General features: G+C 40.5%; 1 protein-coding gene across 5 annotated transcripts in view; it reads left to right on the plus strand.

Moving 5' to 3' along the window:
* FAM13B (family with sequence similarity 13 member B) overlaps positions 1–24,457 on the plus strand; it is an 83,040-nt gene that overhangs the window by 37,057 nt on the left and 21,526 nt on the right. For 4 of the 5 annotated variants that reach the window (XM_042447212.1, XM_042447215.1, XM_042447213.1 and 1 more), the window contains exons 8-13: positions 10,963–11,004; positions 12,366–12,509; positions 15,175–15,301; positions 18,788–18,852; positions 19,779–19,833; positions 20,427–20,574. In XM_042447212.1, coding sequence (XP_042303146.1) covers positions 10,963–11,004; positions 12,366–12,509; positions 15,175–15,301; positions 18,788–18,852; positions 19,779–19,833; positions 20,427–20,574 — 581 coding nt within the window. The remainder of the gene's footprint in view (positions 1–10,962; positions 11,005–12,365; positions 12,510–15,174; positions 15,302–18,787; positions 18,853–19,778; positions 19,834–20,426; positions 20,575–24,457) is intronic. The other variant, XM_042447214.1, reaches the window with a different exon arrangement.

Genomic DNA, 24,457 nt, shown 5'->3' on the forward strand with positions numbered 1-24,457 from the left:
GTTGTCCCCCCCCCCCCCAGCTGTTACTGATAAAAGAACTGCTATATTATGTAATTGCTTCATGGGAAAAATGACTGTAAAATACTTAATCTTAGCAGTTTTTCATACTGTATAACATATAGGACAAATTAAATGTAACAACCTATTCTATAAATATTACTTATTTTGAAATTATCCTCTGATTAACATAAGCAGATGTTGTTTTAGAAACAAGATAAGGTAGTAAAACTGGAGAATGTTGTACTATATCCCTATATGACAAATGAATTAAAAAAAAAACAAATGGAACATTTAGATTTTAATAATGGTATAACAACTAAATATAACAAATACATTGCACCAAGTCTTGGAAATACCATACATGTGCATTTAAAGCTGATTTTTAAAGTGGTGCCACAAGCTCTAAGAGAAGTTAGTGTTTATCTTTTCCTGAACTAATTCTGAAATTGTAAGCTATATTTGGTGAAGAAGAGAACTTCTTAAAAATAACAACAACATTAAGAGCAGAAGAAATATTTATATAATTTATTTTGCTATTCTCAGTGCAGGAGATATCTTACTGGAAATATTTATATAATACCTTATATAATAAGGGTTACATAATAGCCATATTTGTATAAATATTTATATTTTAAAGCAAGAACAACTACTGACATTTCCCAACCACTTTGTATCTGGAAGAGAAAATTTCCATTTGAACTCCACTCAGAATAACTACAGTGCAGTTAATAATTATGTTTTCATTTAGTGATTCCCTTTTATTGTTGGGTGTCTTGGTGTGCTGTCATTTAGAATGAGCCATACCATCTGTCGTCCCTTTCCTTTGCCTCTACACTGAACCTTTATGTTCACCTCAGTTCCCATCTCAGACTTTTGAAATAAATCTCTATTTCTCTTGCTATCCAAGTCACCCCAAGGCTTCTGTCTGGTGTTCTCTTCACTCTTTCTTTGCTCTCTGTATTCCTTGCCACATCTCAGATTCTTAGCTGGATATTATTGTTCGATGTTCCCTGACATCAGGTTCTTCTTCCTTTCCTCCCATTCCTTTGTGGCACTTCTCTTCTGTCATGTTTACTTACTGTAAGGCAGTAGCACAGAGGCGGATGCCACTGTTTTCTGAATTTTTCTACAGTCTTCATAATGATGCTCCAGGAGAGGAGCAGGGCAAAAAGCTAGAACGAAAAAATAGACTTATTGCTTTTTGCAAAACATTGTAAAGACCTGGAGTTTCTACCACCTAATGGAGGATAAGATGGTGAACCTTTTTTTGAAGATGCAGCATCCTACCCTTGTATAACACATTGGAACTGATTTTATTACAAATGTGAGACACACATATCAACAGTTTTCCCCCATAAAAAATAACAGCCCTTGAATAGCTTAAGTGACAGCTTTCCTGTAGTTGAGTTTTCATTGGCAGAAACTCACTTGCCTCTTTGCTAGGGGCAAGGGCTAGTCTCATCTGACAAGCATTTCTGTGTTACTAGCAAAAGCTTTGCTTCTGTTAAACTCTCCTTTCATCTATGGTTCTTCAGGGTGGAAATGAAAGTTGCTTCCCCTTCTCAGAGCTGTACTTTTGTGAAAAAGAAAGAAAGGAAAAAACAAAACAAAAACATTCTATCTCAGTACTGTACTGATTCCTGTCAAACCTAATGGTAAGGAAAAGAAACCACACCCTTATTTCCCTGTGCAGGAGGGAAAGGATGGTTTTCTCCTTGCTTCATTCCTGCCCCCTCCAAAGGAAATGGCATTTGGTATTTGATGGAGCTTTCTCCAAAGGTCACCCCTGGAAGAAAATATCACCTTTCTTTTCTTCCACAGGAAGGAAGTCTCAACCATTTGGCACTAATATTTTTTGAAAGCCCATTGAGAAGAATAAAAAATGGAGGACAGAAGAAAATTCTTTTTCAATCTCTGTCCCCCTTTTTTGCAGGAAGGAACAGTGAAACATATTTTAAACTTTTCAAACTTTTGGGAGCAAATTAATGTTTCCTTTCTTTCCAGAGAATAGAGAGCAGGGGAAAAGTGGCCTTTGTCCTGCTAATTGAGCTTTTGTAGAGCTTTGCTTTTGAATCCTACAAAATCCCAATGGGAAGGGAAAGCAATCTGTTTTCATTATGACTTCTTTCCCTTCTGTTGGGCATTTGCCGAGGCAGCAGTAATGCACGCCTGTTGCTTTTCTGTAAAAGCCCAACTTGCAGAAGAGAAGCCTCTTCAATTTCCTTCCCAATTGGTATAGAGTAAGGAAAGACATGTTTTTTCTAAATTTATTGGCCTTTTGTTGAATATAGCAACAGTATTGTGCTGCTTTACTTCTCAAAAATCTAGCATAGGAACAAGCACCCTCTATTCCATCGGATTCAAGAAAGGGAGAGGCTAGTAGAGACAACATGCTATGGGTTTGGCTAGTGAGCCAGATCAAAATGTATTGATGATTGGTTAGATAAGTTTCAAATTCAGTTTTTCAGGCTTGAAGATTCAAACTCTGTCTGCAGCATTAGAAAAAGCACTTATCTTTCCTTTTAAAAAAGATTAATTATGAAAACAGATTTATTTTTATTTATTTTTTTGGCATTCAAGATCTTTCCTGTAGTGTACTCATAATTTTCCCAAAATCTTTATTTGGAAACAAAGCCCAGGAAAAAAAAATCTATTTAAAAGATAGGAGAAAACCTGCATAATCTGACCATGATTTTCAGCAGATGAGCAAACAGAGGCCTGGAACAGATCACCTGGAAGGAGCATTCATAGGCCATGATCAGGCTGGCACTGCAGTGATCAAAAAGCAGGCCACTGCCACACTCCCAAATTGGCCATTGGCAGGAGTGGATTATTTCTGCTCCTTTTTGGGCTGGCTTTTAGCCCCCTATCACAGCCTCACAGCAGCTACTGGCTGCTTTGGGGGCGTGCGTCATGTAAACACGGTGCCCACAAAGCTGCCAGAAGCCATCTTATTTGGCCCATGTTTTTTTCATGCCTAAGGCAACATTTTCATACACACTTTCATAAGAATAAGTGTCATTAAATTACGTGAGACTGACTTCTGAATGAATAAACTGCAGAAAGAGAAGGAAACAGAGGAATGGAAGTTAAACAAAAAAATCTTTACACTACTCAACACAATCATTATCTTTGTTTATGTGCAAGAGTAAATAAATTTTAGTAAGGATACAACTGATACAAGACACGTTTTAAAATACCTCTGCTTTGAAAGCCCTCTTTTCCAACAAATTAATACAGTGCGCCCGCATTATATGCAGGTGCACCTTACGCAGCTTCTAGCATACACTGGAAGCCCACACTGGAAGAAGTAATGGGATGCGCGCCCATGGCACATGCCCATGCTGCACTGGGGGCACAAGCCCCATCGCTTCTAGTGGGGCTTGAGCATACGCGTTTTTCCCATTAGGCAGGGCGATGGTGGTCCGGAATGGATCCCCGCATAAAGGAAGGGCACACTGTACACAGCCAAAGGTTTCCTATTTCTTTTGGTATCTGTACTGTGGAAGTTGCTTCAGTATGACTAGCTGTACTGAATGGGAGAGGCATTTCTGCTCTATCTTTTACAATGCAGCAATGAGATCTTTACCAATATCAGAAGAACACTTGATTTTACCAAATTGGCCTGCATCATTTTCCTATGACTAGATTGTGTCATTATTAAAAAGATGTAAAAGAGAGGGGAAAGTGCTTGGGACCTGCACTCCTGTGCACTTGTGCACCAGCGCAACTCCATCAGCACCAGAGCAGTGTTCCTTTAAGACACTGCACTTCTGCGCAACTGTGCACCTGTGCATTTCCATCAGTGTCCCTTGTAGTAGTGCACCAGAACAATATTGTAATTGTGCAGTGGTATAATTGTGCTGGGTTGATGATACAGGACAAGCATAAGATAGCGGGAGGAATGAACCTGCTACAGCTTTCCCTCCATGCTCTAATCCTGTCGCTATTGAGTAGAAACATGTCATATTGTGATAATGATCTTGTAGGGGAGGTGGGGTGTCATGATAATTTGGCTTTAGTTTACGGAGCTCCAATCAAGGTAGTGTGGGGCAAGGGGAGATATAGCGGTAGGAGGGTGGAATTACAACATAAGGGAAGGCAGGATCGATACTTAACACCTATCCTCCCTTCCATCCACCCTGCTAACCCAAAAGAACCAAGGGTCAATCCAACTGTACCACAGACCCTGTCTCTACTCCTGTGCAACGCCAGGTCAATCAAGAACAAGACCCACATTATCCAAGATTTCTTGGAAGATAAGAACTGTGACCTGGCTTGCATTACAGAGACCTGGCTGGGGGCCGAGAGTAATGCAGTGTGGGCACAGGCTCTCCCAGCCGGGTACACTGTTAAGGAGCAGACCAGGGCATGTGGGCAGGGGGGAGGTGTTGCCATAGTCCATAAAAACACGCTTACCTTAACCAGGAACCCCATCCGGAAAATGGACTTCATTGAGTGTATTTACCTGACCCTGAAGGCTAAGGACAGTCTGGGGATTTTGTTGGTCTATCGTCCATCCCGTGGGCTAACAGACTCCCTAGCCGAGCTGACACAGCTGGTCTCGGAACTGGTGTTGGAGTATCCCAGACTTCTTGTTCTGGGAGACCTCAACATCCCTTTCTAGGCCGGCTCACAAGATCTGACAGGTGCAGCTCGGGAGTTCATGGCTTCCGGCCATGGGGCCTGTCCCAGTTAGCCCGGGCCAAAGCATGCGCAGGTAATAGCTGATGTCTTTAGTACGGATTGGGATAGTCCATGGGCAGAGGTATGTGTACCTCTGCTCTATCATGGTCGGACCTTTTCTGGTTGAGGTCCGACTTAAGCCAACACCCAAATCCCCCCCACGGGGGGGATGGAGGACCTATTAGGATGGTCCACCCTCGAAGGCTGATGGAACCCAAAAGGTTCCAAGAAGCCTTTGAGGGGTTTATGGTTGGATCTGATGGCGATTCTGTTGATGCCCTGACCAACATCTGGGATAACGACCTCTCCAGGGTTATACACAGCATCGCTCCTAAGCGTCCTTTCCGGCCCGCTTCGAATAAAAAACCCTGGTACACTGAAGATCTCCGGGAAATGAAGCGGGCCGCGCAACGACTAGAGCGCATTTGGCGGAGACATCAGCGCTTGTCTGACAAGACACTCCATCAGGCTCTTTTGAAGTCTTATGGAGTGGCAATAGGTGCAGCAAAGAACTCCTTCTATGCTGCACGTATTGTGTCTGCGGAGTCATGTCCAGCAGAGCTGTTCAGGGTGGTCAGGGAGCTGACTCAGCTTCCCCCCACTCTGAACCCTATTTTAGAACCAACTAAGGTTTGCTGTGACAATTTTAACAACTTCTTAGCAGATAAAATCTCTCGGATAAGGGCTGATCTCGAAGCTGGCATTTCATCAGAAATAACAAGAGAGGTGTCCAGAGCTTCCGTGGACTCTGTTATACTGGATCACTTTGAGTTTGTACATACTGATGAAGTGGACAAGATTCTTGGAAGTGTTAGGAAGACGACATGCTCTCTTGATCCCTGTCCTTCTTGGCTGACCGCCCAGGGTGGGAATGCTGTAACATTGTTGTTACAATGTATAATCAATGCATCCTTCAGGGAGGGAAAATTTCCATCAAGTTTAAAGCTAGTGACAGTTAAACCGTTGCTTTAAAAACCCTCCCTAGACCCCCTGGCAAGGAATAACTACAGACCGGTCTCATTGTTGCTGTCTCTGGGTAAGGTGATCGAGAGAGCGGTCGCCTTCCAACTCCAAGCAGTCTTGGATGAAATCGATTATCTGGACCCATTTCAAACTGGCTTCAGAGCGGGATATGGAGTTGAGACTGCCATGGTCGCCTTAGTCGATGATCTCCGTCTGGGCATTGACAGGGGAAGTGTGACCTGGTTGGTGCTTTTGGACATCTCAGCAGCTTTCGATACCATAGACCATGGTATCCTTCTGGAACGCCTGGGAGAGTTGGGTATCGGGGGCACTGCACTCCAGTGGTTCTGATCCTATCTCTCGGGCAGATTCCGGATGGTGCAGTTGGGGGACACTTGCTCCTCTAAGAGGGAACTCACATCTGGTGTCCCTCAGGGACGCTCGTTTGTTCCCTACTTTGTTCAACATTTACATGAAACCGCTGGGAGAGATCATCCGGAGACACGGGGCGCGCTGTTATCAGTATGCCGATGACACCCAAATATGTTTCTCTGTGTCTCCGACTGATGCAGTGACTAAGGATGGCGTCTCTCCTCTGAATGCCTGCCTGGAGTCGGTAATGTGCTGGATGAGGGAAAACAAACTCAGTTTGAATCCAGAGAAAACGGAAGTACTGGTGATAGGTTCCCCAGGCTCGGGGAAGGAAGTTTATCCACCTGTCCTGAATGGGGTCACACTTCCCCTGAAGGACGAAGTTCGCAGTCTAGTACTTCTGAACTCGTCTCTGCAGTTGACATCTCAAGTAGATGCAACGGTCAGAAGTGCTTGCTACCAACTTTGGTTGATATGCCAGCTGCGACCCTACCTGGGCCAAAGGGACCTTGAAACTGTGGTACATGCTCTGGTAACCTCTCGTCTAGATTTCTGTAATGCCCTCTACATGGGGCTACCTTTGTACCAAGCCCGGAAGCTTCAGTTAGTACAAAATATGGCAGCCAGACTGGTCACCAGTACATCTAGGTTTGACCATATAACACCTATTTTAAAAGATCTTCACTGGCTGCCTATTCGCTTCCGAGCGCAATACAAGGTGTTGGTTATTACCTATAAAGCCCTACATGGCTTGGGCCCGAGTTACTTGAGGGACCGCATCTCCCCATAGAATCCGCCCTGAACACTCAGAACAACCGGGAAGAACTTGCTGGAAATTCCACCTTCTAAATATGTTATTACTTCCCAGATGGCCTTTTCATTGATGGCCCCGCGAATCTGGAATAGCCTTTTCTAACAAAAACTCTGGAAATTTTCAAATCTTCCCCCAAGGCATTCATATATACAGAGTCTGCATGCTTGCTCAGTTAAAACCTTGCCCTAGAAAGCAGCCATTCAGTACTGGGTCAAGATAGTTTTTCAGCTGGTTTCCCATTTAGTTTTGATGGCAAATAAAGAAATGAGCCCAGAATAATGCACTTCAAAAATTTGTCACTTTGTATCTAATTTGAGATTCTCAGGCCTGTTACAGACTGCCAAAATAAAGCTGCTTCGGGTCTCTTTGGAGGTATGCTATTTAAATGATGTATGGGTCCTAAGAGTCCAGAGGTCACACCAAAGCCACACTCCATTCCTAAGCACTGGAGTGCAGCTTTGGTGCAGATTCCGGATTCTTAGGATGCATGCATCATTTAAACAGCATACCTCCAAAGAGACCCGAAGCAGTTTTATTTTGGCAGTCTGTAACAGGCCTCAATGAGGCATTTGGTTGCAAAAGGTTATAACCATGCTTGGCTGGAAGTTGCAAGGTGTTTAGCTGACGTTGATCGTCAGGAAAATGCTACACTAGTGTTTAACTGCTGCTCTGTTAAATTATGTAATAACTTTACTATTTATCCTAGAAAATTGCCCCTTGATGCAGAAAGATGGAAGATTTATGTCATTTTTTTCCTGAAATGATCTTTGAATTTAAGAACACAATAACCTGACTCTCTTTTACTGTTCATATTAGAGATGCTGTCCCTTCAAAAAAATGTGACATTTTCATTAGCAAGAACTGATTATTATGTCTCCCAAGTATGTCACCAGCCCTGATAAAAGAGAGAAACTGTAGTAGAAAGCATTTTTTATTGTTTTTAATTGTTCTGTATTAAATAGTTCTATATTCCTGCCAGAGAATAGGCACAATTAGTCTACTTTCCTTCTTCCTCATATTTTGCTAGCAAATGTTTTAGCACTAATATTTCTTTTATCAGACTTAGAAATGGAAAGTCCTAGAAGGAAACTGGGAATTGTGTGGTTTTGGGGCACCTGGAAGAAGGGGAATAACCTTTCTCTGATTTCTCTGGTAGAAATAGCTTTGTCAGTGTTCAGTATGATTGAAACTTGGTCTAAATGTGTAATTTGTTCAAATAAAATAAGCACATTTATGCTTCTTTAAAAAAGTAGTGTTTTATGTGCTATATTGTGCTGAATAGGTTGGATCTAGATTTTCCCCTTCATGAACAGAAGGCTTATGTCCATTATGGATAGAACTAGAATCGACATGAAACCACACAAATGGCAGTTTTCTCTGATTTTTTCCTCCTGCCACTTCCAAAATAAAATGCTGAGGGACACTTTGGAGCAACATGAGAAATGGTTCTGTGGGCTACAGGGGGAAGAGGGAGTAAGAGAAAATTGTTGCCTTGTCCCCTCCTCCCAGTACCAACAAAAACCTCTGAGTGTATGTGTGGATCATGTCCAGTATATTTTCTGTTCTTGGGATAGTAAAGTAAGGTTAGAGCTGATAAAAATATAAGTACTACATATTTTATTTGCCCCAAAATGTCAGTGTATTTCCAGAGGGTGGATAAAGAGAAAATAAGATACTCTACCTACCTCAGCTTCAGAGATTTTGGAAGTTTTAGTCAAAATCTGGCTGTTTATTAAAACATAATAATTTTAACAAGCGTATTTTTTGTTTGTTTAATTGTTATCAAGTGGACTCTGACTTATGGTGATTCTATTTTGGGTTTGTTTGTTTTTTGGTGGGAGCAAGGTTTATTCAGAGGAGGTTTGCCGTTGCTTTCCTCTTACACTCAGAGAGGTCACCCAGTGGGGTTTGCATGGTTGAATGGGGACTCAAATCCTGGTCTACTAAGGTCCTAGTTGTAGTTTGTCATATTAGGAGGGTGATACACTCATATATCCAATAACTAACAGCATCAATAATTTTATACATATGTTTATTAAATAATTAGATTTCTCTTTCCTAATTAGGGTAGAATTTAGAAAACATGCAGGGGGAGCTGTCTTGGCTATTTACTAAATAGACAAATTCAGACAAAAATCCACCAAACAGTGATGCCTTTATTGGCCAATCAAAAGGCACAATATACTTGTTGCAAGGTTTCGAAGCTCTACTAGCTTCTTCATCAGGCAAGATGTTACATACCAAACAGGAGAAAAAATGGACATGTTAGTAAGATTCCTGAATTTTGTTGTTTCTGTCTTAAGGATGGTATGTGGAGTGTATCTTTAGCAAAATGCAAGCATCTTACTAACATATCCAATTTTTCTCCTGTTTGATATGTAACATCTTGCCTGATGATAGCAACAAGTGTATTGTACGCTTTGGTTCTGCCAATAAAGGTATCACTTTTTGGTAGGGTGGAATTTATTCTTTTGAATTTGCATCCTTCTAACAAACATCTGTACTATTGGAGAGTGTTATACAGAATATTGTGTAAACTCTCAATGCCTAATTTTGGCCAAAGATACACAGTAGTTCTCACTGAACTGATGAAGCCATTAAAAAAACCCACTTTATTTATTTTTTTCCTATCTGGAAAGAAGTGAAAATAGAAAGTGAAAATAGAAGCTGCAAAGTCTGTAATAAAATTGGACTGAAAGAGACTCATTGAGGTACAGTGTCAAGGATGAGACTAGCAACATAATTGGATATAGTAGAGTTCAACTCAACAATGAAAATATTTAACTCTTCAGTAGTATGTTGTTGTTGTTGTTCTGCTGCTACTACAGTGTGCCTGTATGTGGCTTTAACTTTAAGCAGAAGGCAAGCCCCATTTAGAACAATGCCCCCCCCCACTCCTCACAGGAACATACTCCTATTGTTTTAAACAGGGCTTGAGCATACATGTTTTTCCCTTTACATGGGGGAGGGGTTCTGGAATGGATCCCCCTTGTATGGGAAGGATCCATTGTACTATAATCATCGAAAGCCTGCCTGTATTCTTTTCTCCTGAAGATGGCATCATCCACTGAATCTAGAAATGCTTCTTGAATTTGAGTGTTGTTTTTGTCATTATACAGTATTGTATACATATTTTCATACTACAGTCGCCCTTTCTTAACTTGCACATTTCAGATCCACACTCTTAAATATGCATGGAGGGGTGACTTCTACTATTTTCAATGGAGCATGTGCACGCACCTCATTCAAGCCTATGGGGCTTGAATATGCGCAAGTCTCCTTTTTTGCGAGGTGGTCCGAAATGGATTCCCTGCAAAAACAGAAGGCCAACTGTATGCAGTTACTGGTATCTTGAGTACCTAACCTTTGTCTAAGAAAGCATTTTTAATCAGAAAAAAGTTTTTCCCTTGTTCCTTCAAAGCCTCCTGTTCATTCTAGGATCCCAACTAAAGCAGAGTGTACCCCAGTTTTCACCCCCTTTCCCTCCTTTTTTGGTCTAAAACAGACCAAGCAGGAACGAAAGATCTTTGTGAATTGTCCCATATGGCCCTGGGTGTGTATGAATGAAAGTCCTTTAAAAATTTTTTTTGGGGGGGAAGTGATAGCAGTGGGCATGCACAATGGTCCAGGGAGAGGAATGTGTAAACATACTGGTAGAGACAGAAGTAACATAAAGTACCTTGGTAATAAATAATGCTGCAGCTGCAAAAATATATCAAATTCTCTTTTTTGTTTCAAATTATAGCTACCAAAGCTAGACAGGAAAGTATAGTTGAGCACATGGAAGAATCTTCACATTTTGTCCAGTCTCTAGGACTGTAAATAGTCCTAACTAGGGTAGATCTAACAGATAATTAGGAACTTAATATGTCAGTGCTTACCTAACTTCCATTGATCTAGTGGGTCTATTTAGTTTGGGGCTAACAATTTGGTTTATGCCACTGAATTAATACTGTTGTTAAGAGGACATTTTTAGTGAAATCTTGATTTTTATTAGAAGTGTAAGGTAGTATAAAGGGCCACAGCCATTTAATGCTCCAAATTAAAAGTGATACTGTGTTATAACACCTATTTGATGTTGATGTTCTTTGTGGAAAAGGGAGACCATGATTTCTCTTTCATTGCAGTGCTCATCTCTCTCCTTTAAGCATCTTACCAGCCTCTGCAGAGTAAGTATACATTTCCCTTAGCCATAGAAAGTACTTGTGATTGAGCTGTATTGTGTTATGGGAGCTTTGCATTGTTTGAGGTCTGAATGGTTAAAGGCTGGCTGATTTCAGTGTAACTTACAAATCTGCAGCATACGCTGAAATAGTTAGTTAAAACTTACCTGTGAAATTTAGCCTGTAACCTTACCCCATATTTCCTGATACCCATGAGTCTCTTTCCATCCTGAGCTGCATTATTTTTCCTTTTCACTCTACTTCATTTGCATCCCTAATTCTCAGCCTAATTGCTGCTCTTTCTAACCTCAGCCCTACTGAGCTAGGTTTACTTCCAGATTCACTTCCCAGTACTCTTGCCTTGGCTCTTTTCCCTTGAGAACTCACCATCCTTGACGCTTTATGTTCTCTACTGAAACACCTCTCACCTAATCCAGCTCTATGATTCTATAGTTCTGATTGATCACTTTCTTACACACTAGCTGCATAGTTAATCAGTTATGTGTTGCTGATTCCCTTTACTCTGAACAGTCAGAAGATTAGATGACATTTCAGCAGGTTCCACCTGTGACCATATACTAATGTTCATCTTCCACGTACTGTTAATGATATTTTTAATTAGCAGTATGAGGTCTTGGTTACAACTGATAGAATTTAACGGAAGGGGGGGGGGAATGAACTAAGCCTTGACCTTCTCATTCCGTCCCTCATTTTCTTCATTAAGAAACCTGAAATGCTGTCTATTAGAAGGGGTCTGATACAATTGTTCGTTGGTAGATTCAAAGCCTAGAGTTTCACGTTTAAGTAAGTTCTTGTTTCTAGAATAACAAGCCCTAGGAAATATAGACACATTCATTAGTCTGAGCTAGAGTAGATCCATTAAATCAATAGGAACTTGTTAAATCAACATTATGTACATTCACTGGGCCTGCTCTAGTTTAGGACTGACAGTAGATTTAGGTCTTGGTTGTGTGGGTTATGGAGTCCTTTTCTTTCTGACGTTTTTCTTCAAGATGTCTAGTAGAGTGGGATCTTCATGTGATTCAGAAACCCAAATGCTGCTACAAAATGATGATGATAAATATTGTCTATCTAATGAATAATCTGTGGAGAATTTTTTTTTAAAAAAAGTATGTATGATTGATTGCATGGCTTTTGAGAAGTTAATATACTGTAGTTTAAATAAGACATGTATGTGTCTTCAGTACTCTGGGGTTCAGAATTGGGTTTTGGCTTTTTGATTATTTTTGAAAAACAAATACATTCAGCGTGCTAGGTACAAAACTGGGAAATAAGATGATATTCCACATTGAAAAATTAAATTATTAATTATTAATACATATAATCTTTCTTCCCCCTTTTTAAAGCATTTTAGAAAGAACAATTAGAGCAGCTGTAGAACAACATCTCTTTGATCTGCAGAGCAGCATAGATCAAGATTTCAAGAATTTACAACATCGAATGGTGTGCCGTGAAGCAAATATAGAGGATAAAGAAGGATCTAATAACCAGTAAGACTGCATGTTTAACTTCAAAAAACGCAGCATGTTTAAAATGTCACTTTCTTAATTTATTGTTATCATCTTAAATCAGCCCTAAATTAAGTAAGTTTGGAAAATGAGACATATTTAACACAACAGTCTGAAAGCCATATTGTCATTAATAATAAAGATATTATCTTTATTATTAACAAAGGTCATGAAATATTTTCAGTTTTTTTTTAAACTGAGATCTTTTAGTGAAGAAGGATTTTGCAAAAAGCAAGTGTGCAGTGGGTTGCACCAGGAGAGAAGATAAAATGAAGGAAAAAGACTGATAATGTTGCAGTCATTTTATCTTCATAAGATGAAATGGGAGAGAAGAGAATGTTTTCCAACTTTCAAATTGATTTGAGATGTCACTATATTGTCTGCAAATCCCTCCTCCTCACCTATTCCGTTGTAAAATTTTGAACACCCAAACAACATAACATAAAAATTCAGCTGCTGGCAGAAGGAACTTCTAACTGACAGGGAGTTGACAGACTGGGACTCACTCTTAGCTTTTTTTCTGCAACATCAGGTAAAGCAATCCAAAATTGGCGTTTTTTTACCTAGTATAACATGAATTCATCTCCAGAACTGACAGTGCAGGAGCTCTTTAAGAGTTTCACTGTACCTGTATACTGCCTGTGTAGTGGCTTTTGGCTTCAAAAGGGTAGATAATAGCCCAGATCTCAAATGAGGTTCCTCTGATGCTGCTAATGGAGAGATAAAGTTTGTTGCATTTATTTTGCTCCCTTTTTTCCAAGCCCTGTTAAGGCCAAGTATTGGTTTCCATCTTTTTTGCCTCTTCCTCAAGGCCATCTTCCACAATGCCTAAGGAAAAATTTTAAGCAAGATGCAGATTTGTGACACTGACATAGTTACTTTTTTCCATTTACATAGTTTTTAATATCTTTGCCTGACGAAGAAGCCAATGTGTTTTAAAAACCAGCACAATGGTGCTTTCTGCACCGGCATTTGGGACGTCCAGAGGACGTCCTATTTTAAAAAAGGGGCGTCTCTTTTAGACGCCCCTGGGCCTAGTACGGACTCCATCCGTACAAGATGGCGCCGGCCCTTCTACATGGCCGGCGCCATCTTTGCGTATCGCTGAGCGTCCGTACGCGTCGCGTCCTTTGTGATGTAGTGAGTGCGCCCCTGGCGCCTCGCTACGTCGCAAACGCGACTTGAAAAGAAGCTCCATTTTGGAGCTTCTTTTTCAGTCCGCAGGGGAGCCGCACCGTGTGGAGGCTCCGGCTCCCCCAAGGACTAGCCGGCGGCGGCGGCAGACCGCCGCAAAGCAGCGGTCTGTACCCCGCCAATATATTTTGCACCTTTTATTACCATGATTTGTGTTTTGGATTTTGTTTCATTTTGTTGTGTTGCCAGCATGGCAAACATTACAGTTTTCTTTTAAAAACACACCATTTTAAATTTTCCTTAACATTTTTCTTCTGGGAATCTTGAACGTTTCTTGAAATTTTATACATTTCTGTGACTTTTTAAGGAATCTAACAAAGATAGTACACTAGTGTGGTTTTCAGTGTAAATTTAATTGTAAGTCTAGTTTAATGTAAAAATACATTAAACTTGGGCTACTCCTTCTACCTTTACAAAAGCACTGTAGATTAGGCAAATCTGCCTCAATGCGGGCCTCCTTTAGCACATTCCAACAGGTCCTCTCAGACTGGCTTAATTTTCCTGCCACCACCTCTCCCAGTGTCCATTTCAGCTAAGGTGGTTTCTTTTCTTGGATGGGTTCTTCTCTGGCTGAGCTGAGAATGGCACATTAGGAATTTACCATGAAGGTCCATTCTAGCCAAGGAGAAGGAACCATCCAGCCCAGCCTGTGGATGATGAGGTTGCTCTTCTTTTAGGGGGGATCTTTCTGTCTCTCTTTCCTTTTCTCCTCTGGGGAACAAACTGAGGTGGAGCTAGGGAACTAATGGGAGATACTCTCCAAAACAACACAGGTTCCCTTGCCTTCCTGGGTGGCAACTGGAATTAACCCTTTCTTGGAGGGCTTCTTCACTTTGGCTAGAATGGACCTTCACAGTAAGTTCCCAATTGATGATTTACTGTCTGATGAATGTCCACTCTTTTTCATAGTAGTGGTGGGAGCCCATGCTCTCCTCCTAAGGGTAATTTTCAAGGAATTGGTATGAGGTGGTGGTGATTTATAGCAGCCTACACAAGCAGTTTCATGGGGTTGTGTAGATACTTCATAGAGACAGTGGTGCCACTTAGCCAGTATCAGTTTTCTGGTGCTGCCATTTGTTCAGTGAGCTTATCAATTACTTCCTGTGCAAATAGTCCATTCAAATATCTCCTGCTTATGGATGATATGCACGATAGGACTAATAGATACCTACCAGAGGTATAATTGAAATCATTTCATAAATGAAGAGTTTAACGTAACAGGGAATATTACTATCCCTTAAATAACATTTCCCCCTTTTTAATGACATTGGACTGACTCCTGAGCTAGGCAGGGAAGTATCTGGCTTCAACATGTTTTGGCCTATTTTATCCCAGGATACCATTGTTGCCAAAGACTTTAAGACTTAATGTTGTTAACTTCCAGAATTTACAACATATAAACATAAACTTCTGTTTAGGTAAGTCTTTCTAAAAACCTTGTTTCTCTTATTAGGGATGATACAGAAAAGAATGTTTCTGAAGATTATGAAAACCTTGAAGACTGCTCTGAAACCTTGGATTGCACTAATTCAGACAATGAAGTTGTACAGCCTGTGTCTGAGGAAGAAGAAAGTTATCAGGTAAGAATAGGATAGAGATATGCTTGGTGGATGTTGGTGCTGTTTCTTCTGGCTGTAGCCTTAAAATATTTACAATCCTGTACACACCTAGTTGGGACATAGTAGGATTATACCAGTGGTGGCGAACCTATGGCACGAGTGACAGAAGTGGCACTCAGAGCCCTCTCTGTGGGCACACATGCATCACCTCAGCACAGAGTTCACCAGTTAGTTACGTCAGAGAGACATGGCATGTTGCGATATTTGAGTGGGTTTTGGGTTGCAGTTTGGGCACTTGGTCTCTAAAACATTTGCCATCACTGGATTATACTGTCAGTGATGTACACAAAGATAGTGCAAAAACAAAAAGAAACTTAGTTCTCTGGTGTGGGAGAGTTTTCAGATTGGCTGTTGCTACTGTCATCCGATAAAAAGACAGATTTGCTTGCATAGAAGGAGCTCCTCCATGTCCCTTCCTTGCCAGCTCAGGAGTCAGACAATATTTACTTTCACTCTGGAAAAAATGCTATTACAACATATTATTTTCTTTGTCTTTTTTTCTAATTCTAAACCTTTTCCCAGGACAGTCTTTGTTTCACAATATGTGTTTGTGTACATAAGCATGCACACATTTTAGTTTTTCCTTCTTCCTCCTTGTCTTCTACTGTGATGGAAGCACCCCATGGCAATTCCAAAGAAAAAAGGCAGAATAATTTCATGTCCAATCTACCTGCCCTCCTCCTTATCACTTCTAAAGTTTACCTATTTGGAAAAGAAGAGACATCTTCTCCCTACCTGGTTGCCACCAGTTACAAGCAGATGATTCTGATACAGACATGTAGTCTTCTGTGCACAACATGCAGCTGATCCAAGTGGTTCACATAAGAGTTAGTGTCTATATTCATAGGACTTATCTTTTAGCATTTCCCATTACTAAATTTACTATTTCCCCATTATTTGGAATGAAAGTACTGTATTACTAGGACTCAAAATGCTGAACAAAACATTTTATCCAATATGTCTTCAACTCACAAATGACAACTAAAGTTCATATAATACCACAGTCCATCAAACAGCAGCAGATGAGAAACAATAACATGCCAGTGTAATGAGAGTAAATTATTTTTCTAATGATTCTGGGTCCCTCTCTTGCCAGGCTGGGACCACTTCAGGCACCCAGATATTAGCCCGGGTGATCAACTAATCAAAAGGATCAAAGATGCTATCAGAAATGACATTGTGCAACATGACATGAAGGGAAGAAAATAGATGCAAGCATTCCAAACAGATTTCCTCATTTAATACATATCAAGAGAAGAAAAACAAAGACTTTTTAATATATTTGTTTAGATAGACTTTTAAAGACATATACATTTTTAATTCTAAATATTGTAATTTGCTTTAAGATTATAATTTATTGTGTGTTTTTGTACCTGTTTTTAATCTTTTTGTGAGCTGTCTTGAATCCCTCATTTGAGGGAAAGGTAGCATATTATAAAGGAAATCCAGTTACTGCAACCTTCCTAATGCCGCAGCCCTTTAAGACAGTTCCTCGTGTTGTGGTGACCCCCAACCATAAAAGATAGATAGAGGAGTGGTGTCTCAGTTCCTAAGACCATCGGAAATATGTCTTAGGTGACCCCTTTGAAAGGGTCATTCAACCTCCAAAGGGGTTGCGACCCACAGGTTGAGAACCGCTGGCATATCATGTATAAGTTTAATTTTTTAAAAATAATTTTGACATTGACCCCCAAACCCTGGATTGACTTGCAAATGGGTCAGTGCAGGAATAGAGGCCCAGTTTGATAATCTTAAAATGCCTACAAGATAATGACAAGAGACAGAACAAGAAGTCCAGGGCATGGAAGCAGTGCTCCCACTTCATTATCCCTCTCTTGCCCAAACTGGAGAAAGAAATACAGCTCTCCTTTCTTCCTCACCTTCTTTTTCTGCTTACTTGGCAATCAGCAGCAATATTGGTAGGGGAGTCTGAATATTGGTGGTGTGCCCACCATTTTGGACACGAGATGGAGCAGAGTGGCGGCAGTGGCCATTTTTAATAGGGACTTACTGTAAATGTCTCATGAGTTTTGGCAGTCTTTCTGCAGAGAGGCTTATACAGTATGCCCCTTTTAAAAATGATCACTGGTCTCTCTGCAGAGACTTACACAGAGTGGCTTCTATGTCTTGCCACTTCCTTTGTGCTGGGTCCCTAATAGAGGCAGGTTGTGTTCTTTGTTTTTCGTCCCCCCCCCCATTTGCATTCTCATTCTTTTCCCTCATTTATATTCCTTTCCCTTGGAGCCCTGGTGGTGCAGTGGTTAAATGCCCATCCTGCAGCCACAACCTTGTAATTTCAATCCTGGAGGGCTCCAAGGTCAATTCAGATTTCCATCCTTTCCTAGGTTGGTAATATGAGTACCTAGCTTGTTGGGGGCAATTGGCTTTCACATTGTAAATGGCTTAGGGAGTGCTAGCTCACTGATAAGTGGTATAGATATAGCTGTTTTAAGGTTAACAGTACCATTTATACTCTGTCTCTAATTGTAATTCCTCAAATAAACAGATTTTGTCCTTATCTTTAGCTATCACTTAGTATGTTCCTTCTGTGCACTTTCATAAGGAGAGGAAAAGATTTGTTTGTTACAAGCCACTAACTTTGCCCTTGACTTACCCACAGCTCATAAAAAACCACATAATTTTGGCCCCCAAATCTGCTCTCGATGTATACATGAGGTCAATTTATACACACATATATTCCGTATTTTTAAAATACCCTCTCTGCCAAATATCCCTCCTTTATTCTCAGATCAGTATAGTGATCCCTCGGAATTGGGGGTCACTAGTTATGTATTCCTGCTTTTTATGTTTGTTTGTTTGTTTGTTTGTTTTTCTGGGATTTTTTTTCTTAAGAATTTACCATCATTAGTCTGGCCTGCCTTTCTCTCAGTGTTTCACAGAGCTTAACAGATGAGCAAACTTTGGCTGTTTCTCTCTTCCTCTTTCAGACAGCACGAATGCTTGCTGCCAACAGTTTTGCATCTCATTCTATCCATGTTGATACTTTATTTAGTAACAAGGATTAATAGTACTTTTTAGAGAGCCCTGTGGATGATTCATTTTACATAAGCTGAGAACAAGTCCATAACATGCTGCTTGTTGTTATTGAGTTCAGAACTTCAGGCCACGAATTTGATCTTCATCTAGTGGCAAAACTTCATAAATATGTTCCCCAGAAGCTAAAAAAGGACTAAAAAGGTGTGCTATTTCATACATAATATTCTTAGCCGTGTTTATAGTTAATGGGAGTTAACAACTTTGAATAGTGTGAGTGATTTGGGTCAGGGCTATGTATAAAATTCTTGTTTCTTCAAAAAGAAAGAAAGAGAGAAGGAAGGAAGGAAGGAAGGAAGGAAGGAAAAGAGAGAGAGAGAGAGAGAGAGAGAAGGTAGCTGTACCAGTCTTTGAGGTATCATTGCTAAAGTCTATGGTTTTTTTTCTCAATAGGCAGCAGGGATATTATTGAAGCCATGTGATGGAGGAGAAGAAACTAGAGGGTCTATTGGAGATAGGTATGTAATTCATTATATATGAGTATAAATGAGAAAACTGGGAAGCAGAGTGTTGTCACAGTTCCTGATCTCAGTTTTATGAATATCAAGGAATTTCTGTTTAGAGAAAAATATTTTAAAAAAGGAATTACTGTCCCGAATTAGTTTCCCTAGTATGAAAACATATTTTTGTGGTACTTCTTAGCACAGCTAAGGGACAGCTAATATTAAAAGTGTAACTGATGCTATTGTCCCACTTACTTTATATTACAGGTTGGAAGTGACTTGCTTTTTAAGTATCTAGGCTTTTATGATTTTTATATTGCTTTTTTGCAGCAAGGAAGAGGAAATCAAGAAGAAAACCATAATTTTGTATGAAAGCTCTTTTTTACCCCAGCAACCAAATCATTTTCTGTTTTGTGTAATGGTTTTAAATACAAAATAGGATTTGGGGAGCATCTTGTTTATCATAAAGCTATATACTTCTGAACCTGCCAAACTAGACAGTTTCTTGCTATACATTTTGGCTCAATTCCAGTAATTCATGGTTTTTTAATGGTTTCATGATTTGCAATCAGCTAACAAAACAGAATCAGAAACTGTTATTTTAAGAGTATTTACAAACCATGTTTTTTGCTAACTGTGGTTTGACATGAAGTCTGAGTTGACGAATTTTAGTTATGACTGTTACTTTAGCTTCAGACACATATATCGAGGGATGGGAGTGCTTAGCAGATGGAAAATAAAAGCAGACATGTGGCTTTACTTGGTGGTTAGCCTGATTGTTTGGAAGCTTAAGCTGTACTTTGGTTTCTAAATTATGGTTGATGCAAACCATGGTTTGGTGTGATGTCTGAGCCTATATGTGTAGTATAAAAGAATAAATTGTCTTCACAGATGCTTTGAAGTAATAATCTGCTCAAACAATAATAAGACTCTGTTTATAGGCAAGATTGTACATCATTTGATGATGGCGACAAAATGACGTCACACATGATTCTTGTGAGTACTGGCTTCTTTGTTTTTTCTTTCCTTGCTTTCCCCAGTCTTAACCATGTTTGCATGTCCATCTTCGCATTTTTATTTAGCAGAATTGGTATCCTTGAGAAGCTCACAAAGATTTTTCTTTAGTTTTGGATAACACCTTCCTTTTAAGCACATAGGGAGGGCTAAGTCATTCTTGCTTCTTCATGAGGAATAATTGTTAGGCTCTCTGAGGCATAGCTTGCTTGAAAGGTCAGGGAGAACTGGAACTCCTTAAAGCCCAGATCACACTTAGAACCTTCCTCTTCTCAGTGCCAAGTTCTCTTACCTCCACTAATGCTTCCTCAGAAAGATGCTAGGGTTTTTTTTAAAAAATGCTTAGAATGTCTCTGCATGTTCTGTAATATATGTGTTGAGCTCCAGAAAAACAAAACAACCCCACACATGTCAGCATCCTGTTGGTTACCTCAGTGTTTGCTTATCATTCCCATTCATATTCTAGACAGAAAAGCACACACTGAATTTAAAGTTCAACAATAAAATGGATGCTGTGGACTGAAACTTAAATCATTCTTGCAAAAGATTCACACAGTATTGCTTCATATTTACAGGGGTTTGTTAGCAAAGTTTGTGACCCAAATTTCAAAACTGAATCAGAAGAACTGAAAAACAGAAACAACAATGCTCCTGAAGCAACATTGTGTGTCCCCATGCCACATCTTGATTTGAAGAATGTAAATGGTGGTGACAATTGGGAAGGTAATTGTGAATCACTTGTTACTTTTGAAGACTACAGTAATTATGAACATTCAACTATAAGCTCTTTGTAACTTTTCACTTGTTTAATATCCTTAATTTTGTTTTATCTCATAGCATTTTGGGATGTGGACTAATAGAGGGCTGTTTGAAACCAGTATGAAGGCAAATTAGATGGCTAGAACAATGAATTTTCTCCCCTGCAGAGGAGGCTTTCATATCTGTCACAAAGGAAGCAGCTTTTGATGCATTTTATGCATCTGTGAAGTAGACTTAAGTCTACAAAGGCTTCTGCTACAAATTTCTTTTTCGGTTGATGAGGATTTTTAATGGCAGTTGCACTATGCTTTTCTCCTTCTCTGTCTGCCAAACCTGATGGCAGCTTGAGACAAAAACAATGGGTTGTCTCATCACACAGGGCTAAACTGATTATTTCCTGTTCTGGAATAGGGAATGGAAGGCACTCTTTTGCTGATGTGTTCTGGCTTGCCTTTTTGTATTTTGACATGAGAGAGCCAGCATGTTGTAGTGGTTTGAATGCTGAGACAATGACTCTGGAGACCAGGGTTCGAATCCCCACTTGGCATAGAAACCCACTAGGTGACCTTAAGGTTGCCATAAGTCAGAAATGGCTTGAAGTCACACAGCAAAAACTTTGATATGGAGTTATGAGTCTTGTTTGGCTGCTGTGCAACTGAGATGCAAGTGGTGGCCATTTTGGAATGCTTCATATATGTCCTTTTTTAAAAACAAAAGAGAAGTAACCCAACTATATTACAGCCATGGTGGCAAGGATATGGTTACTGTGATTTTTAGTTTTGCTATCAAGGCTAACCAAAAGTGTGTGGCCCTCTGTAGTCAGTAACATATAAATATCTTAATGCAAACTGACAACAAATATACTTTCACATTTTCACTAAAAACTGGATACACATAATTCACCTAGCCCCATTATTAATACCTTAATTTTATTTTTTGTTCTCTGTAAAAGGAATTACAATTCTTTCAGTTAAAATTTATAAAGTGCTTGGCATACTGCATCATATTAGGTACAGTGGTACCTCGGGATACGAAATACCCAGGTTACGAAATTTTCGGGATACGAAAAAATCCCATAGGGAATTATTGTTTCGGGTTACGAATGTTTTTTCGGGTTACGAAAAAACTTTTGGTGCTTTTTTCGGCTTTTTCACACGGAATCGCGGCTTTTCCCCATTAGCGTCTATGGCAATTCGGCTTACGAAGGCTTTTCGGGTTACGAACGGTGCCGCGGAACGAATTAATTTCGTAACCCGAGGCACCACTGTATACAGGTAATTGCTTGTAATTTATATCAATACAATGAATAGGAATATACTAGGGATATGATAAACAATCAAATACTGGCCTTGCATTAGTTATTGAATAACAAAATATTAAGATTGGTGGTCATATTCTCATTGTGTATGGTTGAATAAAATATGCTGCCCCAGAAATTCATTTATTGTGTTGCACAGTGCTGAATGCAAAATGACTCAGTAGAGTGTAATGCCAGACCACAGTTTGGTGCTATGTACAAAGATGAGTCAGGAAGTAGTGGCATCCCTGCCTCTGGTGTCACCCTGTTGGAGGGTGGGACTTCCTGGCAGGGCAGAGGTGGAACTTCCAAAGTGGAGGGGCAGGGCTTCCACAAGGAGGTGAAAGAGCCTTGCTGAGCATGTGCGCACTCCCTGCCCCTCCTTGCTGTGGCTCGGTTTTCCTCAGAGGAAAACCAGGCTTTGGCAAAGAGCCAGCCCTTCTTACCCCTCCATGTTGTGGCTCAGTTCTCTTCAGAGGAAAACTGGGCCACAGCAAGGAAGGGCATAGAGGCATGTGCACACTCAGCCTAGCTCCTTGCTGCAGCCTGATTTTCCTCTGAAAACTGAGCTGGGGTGAGTGGAGTTGGTTGGGGGGGGGGGCAGCAGCTCTTTTCAAAACAGAGGGACAGACACATAAACAAACATGAACGCACTGCACTCTCTTTCCTTGCTTGATCAGCAACTGCAAGAATAGAGAGAATGGGACATTGGGCAGCACTTCTTTTAGGACCTTTCTGAGCAGTATTATTGTATTGACTCATAAGTTGACCCATGATTTTGGGATCAATTTTTGGCATAAATTTTTTGACTTATGGACTAGTATATATGGTATATCCTTCAAACCAGTGCAAGTGGAATCCATAATTTGCACTTGTTTGCACATTGGGTCCAAGTGCAAACTCTTCTATAGTTTCCTGGTAATAAGGAACGAAGTTTGGAAAAATATTAGCAATAGCAAGTAGATTTCTATACCGCTTATCAGTGCACTTAAGCACTACCTAACTGGTTTACAAAGCGTAAGCTAATTGCCCCCAACAATCTGGGTATTCATTTTAGCGACCTCAGAAGGATGCAAGCCTGAGTCGAGCTTGAGCTCTTTTGCTGGTATTGAACTCGCAACCTTATGGTTTGTGAGTGAGTGGCTGCAGTAGCAACACTGAACCACTGCTAGACCAGGGAAAGTGTGCAAGAGCTTGAGTTTGTGCTGTAGCACCAAACTGTGAAGCTGAGCTACTGTGTTAAGTACAGTGGGACCTCAGTATCTGTGTACTTGCTATCTGCGGATTTGAGCATCTGCAGACAGCAAGCCTGCATCTTCTAACTGAAGTCCTCCCTCCCCCTCCTCCTCTGAGGCTTCTGTCCTTGACTTGGCTTCAGGAGTGGTTTGGAGGCAGAGGCTGAAGCCCTGTTGGCTGAAGGGAGCCTGCACTGGGGCCGGGGCTTGGGTCTCTCTGGCTCCCTCAGGCCGATGGGGCTCCAGCCTACACCCCTGAAGCCAAGCCCATGGCAGAAGCCTTGGATGGAGAGGGAAGGAGGGAGGGAAGATTTCAGTCCCATTGTCTCCAGTGGCAACGTGGCTGCATGGCCGTGCCATCATTGAGGTCAGTGGGACTTGAGCATCCATGGATTTTGGTATCTGCCAGGAGCGTGTGTTCCGGAATGGATCCCCTGCGGATATCGAGGGCCCACTGTACCATTGCTAATTTGGACTTCAACTACGTTATCAAAATAGGTAGTAGGATCTATTCTGATTATTTCTAAATCTGCGGTAAGAAATACACTCATCCCTCCATATTTGCGGCATTAATATTTGGATTTGATTATTCACAGATTTGATTAATATGTTCTCTCTATGAATATCTAGGTCCTCCAGTAGAGCTCTGTGGTCAGTGTCTGTTGGACGTTGACCACAGAGTTGCACTGGAGGACCTAGATATTCATAGAAAGGTGTCCTCTCAGGTAAAAACATGATGTTTTTGTTATTTGCAGTGTTTCCATATTCCTGGAGGTCTTGTGCTCATAAACTTAGCGAATATGGAGGGACAAGTATATACTTTGTCCATATATCTGCTTTTTATAAAATCTGTTGCTGTTATTATTACTATATTTGTATTCTGTCTTTTCCGTAGATTGGGACTCATAGTGGCTTACAACAATTAAACAAATAGTTAAAAATTCACTAGATAAAAAAGTTAAAACACAATTAAAAAATAGAAAATTTAAACCCAGGTTAAAACTCACATCATTAAAACACCCACAGACCTTATATCATTGGTTTTCAACCTGCCTAATACCCCAACCCTTTTAGACAGTTCCTCATGTTGTGGTGACTCCCAACCATAAAAGACGGATAGCGGAGCAGTCTAAAGAACTAAGACCATCGGAAATATGTGTTTTCCAATGGTCTTAGGTGACTCCTGTGAAACAGTCATTCGACCACAAAGGGGTTGCAACCCACAGGTTGAGTACCTGTGTCTTATATAATCACTCATCAAATGCCTGCCGGAATAGACTCTAACAGTAGTAGGGCTTTAAAGATCATAACCAGC

Source organism: Sceloporus undulatus, chromosome 2 (genome assembly GCF_019175285.1).
Source record: "Sceloporus undulatus isolate JIND9_A2432 ecotype Alabama chromosome 2, SceUnd_v1.1, whole genome shotgun sequence".
Classification (NCBI taxonomy): domain Eukaryota; kingdom Metazoa; phylum Chordata; class Lepidosauria; order Squamata; family Phrynosomatidae; genus Sceloporus; species Sceloporus undulatus.